This window comes from Helianthus annuus, chromosome 1 (assembly GCF_002127325.2).
Source record: "Helianthus annuus cultivar XRQ/B chromosome 1, HanXRQr2.0-SUNRISE, whole genome shotgun sequence".
NCBI lineage: Eukaryota > Viridiplantae > Streptophyta > Magnoliopsida > Asterales > Asteraceae > Helianthus > Helianthus annuus.
The window spans coordinates 41,233,791-41,242,298 of NC_035433.2; the positions used below are offsets into that span (position 1 = coordinate 41,233,791).

General features: G+C 37.8%; 1 protein-coding gene across 1 annotated transcript; it reads left to right on the forward strand.

The window, feature by feature from the left end:
• Window positions 1-5,158: 5,158 nt before the first annotated feature.
• Window positions 5,159-8,223, forward strand: LOC110864571 (dnaJ homolog subfamily B member 13). Its single transcript, XM_022113676.2, has 3 exons — window positions 5,159-5,451; window positions 6,564-6,994; window positions 7,658-8,223. Exons 1-3 carry the CDS (start codon window positions 5,287-5,289, stop codon window positions 8,097-8,099), a joined length of 1,038 nt encoding a protein of 345 aa, XP_021969368.1. The 5' UTR covers window positions 5,159-5,286; the 3' UTR covers window positions 8,100-8,223.
• Window positions 8,224-8,508: the final 285 nt, after the last annotated feature.

The window sequence follows — 8,508 nt, forward strand, 5'->3', positions numbered from 1 at the left end:
TAGGCGCGATTTTTATTATAGTAAATGCTAGTAATTAAGTTCCGTCGTTTCAGTACTGTTTGTTCAGCTTATCGGTTAAAAAAAAAGTTTGGCGTTTTATATCTAATGGCGTTTAAATTAGGATGAAGTGTGCTATGTGGGTTAAGGCGGGATTTTAATGGCGTTTTATTCATGAGTTTGGCGTTTTGTGTAGAGAAGTCAAAAGACCCTTTTACCCTTAATGAAGCGCGCCGCACTAATAAAAGTGATGTTATTTACGAAAACGCCACCGCGTCATCTAGTCCATAGATTGTTTTGATCTGACGATCCATAACCGTTCTCTCCGTTCTCACACGTTCCACCGTTTTCTCTAAATCTTGACCTAATATATATATATATATATATATATATATATATATATATATATATATATATATATATATAATAAAAATAAATCCGATCGAAACCGAACGAGTAACGAGAGAACGTACCTATGCTCGTGCTCGGTTCATTTTTAAACCGAACTGAGCTACTCGGCTCGGTTTTAACCGAGCAAGGAATCAAACGAGCAAATTTCCGAGCTTTTTCGAACGATCTTCGAGCGCTGAGCAGTTTGGACAGCCTTAACGTCAGGGGCCAGATGTTAAAATATTAAAAATAAAGGCTAAATCCAAAAAAGCTAAATAATGTTTATCTCTATACATATATAAATATGACAACTAAGTCACGAACAAAACAATTTAATAATTGTTATCTTCATTAACAAATAAGATAGTTTTAAAGATTGACGACAAATTTAAGAAATTTTTAACATTAACTTTAATTACAAATATAAATCTTACCCGTAAGTTAGATCATGAGGTGTACTCTAACATCTAGAGTGTTAACAATGACATGGTATGTTAAATAACATTGCAAACTCAAACCCAAACCTACAGCCCCTCTTCTTCACCACCCACCCACACACATTCATCTTCAACCTTCCACCTCAGAGAAGAATTTCGATCACCACCACGACCACCCCTTCCGACCACCAACTCGTGGGCTCTGGAACACAACTAGGACCTTCAAATTTGGTTAGTCACAAAATTTCCACTTGTAGTGAATTCAATCCTCACATATTATACACCTTGAATATAGGGGTTATAGTATTTATATATTTGTAATTATTGTGTTCATTTTGAATGTAAACATATGGAAACCTCAAGTGCAAGACACGTTAATTTGTTTCAAAACTAGTAGATGCCCCGCCCGCGTTGCGGGGCGATTGGGCGGGGCAATGGCCGAATAATTCTCAATCAATTACTAAAAGACTACTATAATTTTGCTATGGGGAAAAAAAACGATGATATGACTGTAATTTTGGGCCTCTCTCTGTATCGCTGTACATAGGGCAAAATCATAAATATATTTTGAACCGGAGGCGAAATCATAATTTTAAACTGATAGCAAAATCATAATTTTTAGCTAGGGGGAAAACATATTTTCATTTTGAACGGTGGGCAAAAGCGTAATTTTGAGTTAAGGGCAGAATCGTAGTTTTGAGCTAGAGGGAAAAACAACATTTTATTTTTAGCTGGGGGAAGACGTAATTTTAAACAGATGGCGAAACCGTAACTTTAAACTGGGAACAAAAGCAAAAGTTAGGTTTTGGCCCGAGGGCAAAAGCGTAATTTTGAGTTAGGGGCAAGATTATAAATTTATTTTGAGCTAGGGGCATAACGGTAATTTTAAACAAAGGACGAAACCGTAATTTTAAGACGAGAATAAAACTAAATTAAAAATGGGTTGGTCTAATGGGGGAGTGCCAGGCAGCTGCCTGGCACTATTCCCCCAATTGGTTTTTGTAGTAGTTAGAATAGAATTTCCCCTTCATGTCCACAGACCACCATCACACCATCACTTGACCATCTTTTCCGGCAAGACTCGACATCGCCGGTTAAACCCTAAACCCTATATTATCACTTCACCGGCGATAACCAAAATGTAAATATAATAACTCTGGTGACTTGTTTTTTAGCGTTTACCTTTTCAACGACACATGATCTCATACGTGACCTTGCCATTAAAGACCTGCAACAATCCCTGTCTTGCTAATTTCTGTGCCGAGACTTCCTATAAAGGTCTTAATTAAATTAGTTTGTTTTTTAGAATGTTTATTATTATGTATAAAGAACAACAACAAGAAATATGAGGGATGGGTGGTTGGAAGCGGTGGTTGGCGGTGGTGACAGACTTTCTTGGTTGGAGATGATGGTGGAATTGAAACAACTTGAAGATGTTGGTGATTGGTTGAGGGGTTAGGCGAGACCCACTTGATGTCTTTTAACAGTTAAATCATTTCACACACAATTAACTAGATAAGTTAACAACCATTTATTGTGGGGACTACCCGAGTAACAAGTAAGCAAACCATAGGGATCAATCATGCTATTTTGAAAAGTTGGGGACTAAATGTGAAAAAACGTGAAACCAGAGGGACCATCCGGGCAATTTACTCTAATTATTATTTTCTTTTTTAGACCAAAAACCACTAAAAGATCGGGTTAGATGAAGTTAATGGGATTAAACCATTTCCTTGGAGTTAGAGAAAGTGAAATGGGGAAAAAAGGTTGATGTGTCACTTAGGGTGGAAGGGGCACCTTCGGTGACCCCTTCGGTGACCCAAGATTACCGCACGGGAAGGTGGTGCCGGTCTTCAATCGGTGGCGGGGAATGGGTTTCTCGGTGACGACTCACCGAAGTGGGGAAGAGAAGAGATAGAGGAGAGAGAGGGGGTTAATGGCGGGCCCCAACCCCGTCCAACCAATCACACATTTACTTTTTATTTTTTTAATAAATTGTTTACCACTCTCCATGTGTTTGAGCTCCCCTAGTGATTTAGTGTATAATGAGGAGTGGAGTGGGATGACATGATTGGCTAGAGAAAAAATTTATCGCTCCCCATTTGGGGAACACTCCTTCCACCCTTAGGTGGAGTTAAAATATGTTAAAGTATACCTGAAGGTTTGAGTTTTGGACTAAAGTGGCAAAAGTGACGGGGATGGTTGTGTCAGTGGTGGTTACGGTGAAGTGGGGGGGGGGGGTAGATGGTGGTGGTTGAAGGTGGAGATGGATGTGGTGGTATGGAGTGGGGAAGATGAAGTGGGTAGGGTGGGTGGTGGGTCTCACATAAATTGTAAAATATTAATTATATTTCTTTTAACTTTTTAGTTATTAATTTGACAGTACATGTATTTTTGTCGTTTCACACGCACCTAACACCAAAAACTAACCCCTATCCACGACAGAGACTATCTGGGAACGAAATTCAAAAGCTTGGAGACTATAGGTGTAGCTTTAGAAAGTTAGGGACTAAAGTCGAAAAATGGGCAAACCACATAGACTATCCAAGATTTTTTTTCTTTTTTATTTAGAAATACGTGTTGCTAAGTCCAAGAGGAGTTAAAAAATATATATAACGCTTATATTTTTTTTTTGGCAAATTATATCTTTATTAATTTGGGACGACAATCAACTAATCGATAATAATTCATCTTAGTAACTCTATCAAAATTGCACTCCCTTTAATGAAAAAGTAATTCTATCTGCCTCTAATGAACAATTGTATTAATTTATCTTAGTAACTTAATTGTATTAATTGTATTAATTTATCTTAGTAACTTAATTTATCTTAGTAAGAACGTTGTAAGCTGTTTTAAAATGGCATAAATTAAGGTTAAGCCATATTAAAGTACTTTTCTCTTAAAGTGAGACTGACATTACCTGTATACGCCAGTAAGTTATATTTAAATTATTCAAATCAAATTTCTCAATTTCTTTTACAAATATGTTAACTATTTTCTATATATTTAGGCCAGACGGTGTTGGCTTACGCCCACCTCCATATCATGCCTTCAGGCCCTAAACACCACCTCATTGCCGCCATGATGAGGCATTATGGAAGGCATCGCTAGTCCTTTAACCGGTGTTGGAGGAGAATAGAGTAGAAACCACCTTAACCAATTAATTTTTTTTTTGTTTTTTTAAAGAGGCACTAAACCAACACATGAATATTAAAAGGGAACATTATTATCGTCTCACAGCCTATGTGACACTGATGTGATGCATATAAAACCTCTAATACTATAGGTGTGGAGTAGGGTAGTCTTCAAAGGATGCTCCGCCATGTAGACGTCCACGTAAGCGGGTGTAAGGATGAGCCTATATATATATATATATATATATATATATATATATATATATATAGGACAAAGATCCGTTAGGAACCACCCTTTATTGCGAGAACCGCGAGAACCAGTGTGAACACAAACAGTAATACCTAAAAAAATCTAAAAAACACCCAAAAAAATTTTTTTTATTTTTTTACTATTTTTTATATAAATTTTTTAAAAAAAAAAATTTTTTTTGGCTACTAAAAGTAGCGATTTGAACATAAAAAATAGTAAAAAAATAAAAAAAAAATTTAGATTTTTTTTTTATTTTTTTAGATTTTTTAGGTTTTTTGGGGGGTTTAGTTTTTAGCATTTTAGCTTGGGGGGGGGGGTGGGGGAGGGGGTTTAGGTTTTGGGGGGGGGTGGGGGGGGGTTAGGTTTTTTTTAGGTTTTTTGAGGGTTTTAGTTTTTAGCATTTAGCTTGGGGGGGTTAGGTTTTTGGGGGGGGGGGGGTTAGGTTTTTTTGGGGAGGGGGGGGGTGGGGGGGTTTAGGTTTTTGGGGGTGGGGGTTAGGTTTTTTTAGGGTTTTTTTAGCTATTTTAGCTTGTGTTCACATTGGTTCTCGCGGTTCTCGCAATAAAGGTGGTTCTCGCATGAACCTTACCCTATATATATATATATATATATATATATATATATATATATATATATATATATATATATATCTGTGTGTGTGTGTATAAAGAAGGAGACAGAGGGCCCCGGCTTGCACGACGAACAGACGACGATGAAGACGGGGCCGGCCCTAGAAGGCGTACTGGCCCGGCCCCAAAGCCGGCCGACCCTAGGCCAGTCCCCATACCAACTAGCTTAATAGCTTTATTCCACACCACCACACCGGAAAGAAAAACTAATAATATAGAATCCAATTTCCAAAACCAACCTGACATAATGGGCTTGATAACCCACCTGAAAGCCCAAACTCCAACATCAAATAACATAACAATAGTAATAATAAAATAACAATATTAATCTAGAGAGAGAGAGAGAGAGAAGTGAAGTTTCTTGAACCCACCCACATTACATACAACGCCGATAACAACTCCTTCCGGCAAACCTCACCAACAAGCAACCAGACCTACACACCTCAACCATGGGTGTCGATTACTACAAGATTCTTCAAGTCGATCGCAACGCTAAAGACGACGACTTGAAGAAAGCTTACCGCAAACTCGCTATGAAGTGGCATCCTGATAAGAACCCTAACAACAAAAAGGACGCAGAAGCCAAATTCAAAACCATTTCTGAAGCTTACGATGTATGTATACCAGAATGTTCCCCTTTATTACACTTTTATTTCATCTTAATGCGTTTTAGGTTTCCAATTAGGTATTTCTTTAGGTTGAATTGTGATTTTGATTGCTTATGAGATTGATTAAGCATTGTAGTTGTTAGGTTAATCCGAATTTTCAGTTTTTAAATTTGATATCTATTGGTTTTAAATTAGATATGTGTTTAAGCTTGAATTTTGGAATGTTTTTGTTAATGTGATTGTGATTTTGATATGTAAAGTGAGGGTTTTTACTTTTTATTGGTTTATGAGATTTATTATGCATTGAAATTGTTAAATTAGTCAGAATGTTGAGTTCTTATACTTTAGTTTTACGTTATGCGTTTGAGTTCGTTCGGTTAGTTGTTGAATTAGGTATGTGTATGTATATACTTGTATTTAAGCTTAAATTGTTGAATGTTTATCTTGAGCTTGGTTTAAAAAAGCGGGAAGCATACAAAAGCGATGAGGTCTAAAACCAAATTTTTTTAAAAGCGAAGCGCAAAAGCGGTGAGCTTTTCGTACGCAAAGCGCAAAGTGTTTATATAATTTATTTTATATATAGCATAAGTGTTTAGCATCCAATACCTATGATTTAGCTATAATTAAGCTTTATATATGTTTTAAAATGAAAAAACATAAATGTACAGCCTAAAAAGCCTGAAGTACAACACTCAGCAGCACAGAAACACACCATGTACATAAGGCGCGCCCCTCACCTGTGCTTCAGGTCAATTTTTAGGCTAAAAAGCGCGCCTCACCTGCGCCTTTTGTACATCGTGCGCCTTGTGTCACTTAAGGCGATTTGGTTGGCGCCTTGGGTCGCCTCGCGCCTAGGCACGCTTAAGGCGCGCTTTTTTAAACCAAGATCTTGAGTCGACGATGTATGTATATCGGAATGTTTTATTTCACTTTGATATGATGTTTGCATGTTTAAATTTGTTTTTGTTGAATTTGATCTATTGGTTTCAAATTAGGTATACGTGTGTTATCGAATTCTATTCATGTGATTGTGATTTTGAATTTTTGATTGCTTGAGTTAGGTTTTATGAAGCATTGGAATTGATGAATTAGTTCAATTGAATTTATGATTTGTTTAGGTTTTAAGTGATCCGCAAAAGAGGGCAGTTTATGATCAATATGGGGAGGAGGGGTTAAAGGGGCAGGTGCCACCGCCCGGCGCGGGTGGGTTTTCCGGTATGTCAACTGATGGTGGTTCAACAACATTTAGGTTTAATCCACGCAATGCTGACGATATATTTTCGGAGTTTTTTGGGTTCCAGAGCCCGTTTGGAGGGATGGGGGACATGGGAGGGTCACGTGGAGGGCCGGGCGGGCATTTTCCGAGGAGCATGTTTGGTGAGGATATATTTTCCCAGTTTAGAGGGGCTGGTGGCGGTGAAGGGTCGGCTAGTATGCCGCCCAGGAAAGCGGCGGCAATCGAACGTGCATTGCCGTGTAGCTTGGAGGACCTGTATAAGGGGACAACAAAGAAGATGAAGATCTCGAGAGACGCCACTGATGCTACTGGGTAATCTTTGGTTTTGATCTTTGACTCGTTATTGTTATTTTTGAAGTTATCTGTGCATTGAATGTGATAGTTGCCTGTTTGATGTTTCTTGACGTATTAGGCAGTTTTATTGAATTTGGCAGTTTAATTAGGTTATGGTCTACATTACTGAATTTGGCGTTTGTGAATCATCGGACAACATTAAACCTTATCATAGATGGGAAGTAGGGTGTTTGATTTCATAGCCTGGTAATTTTATTGTCTATTTGTTGTTTTAATGCATGCCTTTTCTTTTATCATACGTCCATACGGCTTTTGCTCGTTTTTCTGAATCTAGTGGCTCTCGTTCGACATTCACTGTCAAACATATGAGAATGGTCATTTGCATTATATTATTATAGTTCTATAATTCGGTTCACATATTACTTATTTAGTCTCGTATTAAATGCATCGTGCTAGTAGTAATGAGATGGGCGGGTAGGACATGTTGGGTAGTACGTCGCTTTTAGTACAGGTTGAAATGGGTCCGATCAGATTGTTTTTTTTATTTTCATTTTTTTTATAATTTGCCCTGGTGATTGGAATGAAATTTTATATAATCTCATTTAATTGAAAAAAAAAAATTTATAATTAGCTATTACAATTGTTTCCATTTTTCTCAAACTGACAAATGAATGACTGTAGGAGACCAGCCACAGTGGAAGAAATCCTTACAATAGAGATCAAACCCGGGTGGAAAAAGGGTACAAAAATAACGTTCCCAGAAAAAGGAAACGAACAACGAGGCGTAATTCCTTCGGATCTCGTGTTCATTATCGATGAAAAACCTCACGCTGTTTTCAAACGAGATGGCAATGACCTTGTTATCACCCAAAAAATATCACTAGCCGAAGCTTTAACCGGTTACACCGCCCAAATCACGACACTTGATGGCCGGAGTTTAACGATTCCAATTACTTCGGTAATCAGTCCCACATATGAAGAAGTGGTTAAAGGCGAAGGGATGCCCATACCCAAAGAACCTAGTAAAAAAGGTAACTTACGGGTTAAGTTTAACATTAAGTTCCCTACAAGACTTACCTCGGAGCAGAAAACCGGGATGAAACGACTGTTGACTTCTTCTTGAAGCGGATCGGGTTTAATGTATTTTGTCTTTTGAGACTACAGTTAAAGTAGAGTGCTTGATTTTTTAAAGGAATCTTGTTATTTATGGTACTGTAACTTCTTTTGGAGATAGATTTTGTTTTGCATTTGTGGTGTTGGATCATTTTCTGGCTCACTTGGTAGCCATATATACTTGGCATTTATGCTGGAAGTACAATGCTAATCTTGTGGCCAGGTGGGGTTAGAGGTGCACACTCGGGTTTTTTTTAGAAACCAAAACCGGTTTCAAACAGGGTTTTCTGAACCGGTTTCGGTTCGGTTTCAAGTCGGTTCTGCCCCGTTTGGTCGGTTTGAAAGATCGGTTTTGGTTCGAGTACACCAGTTCTTGAGTGCACTTTTTCATATTTTTTGAGACCAAAAAAGCACATCAA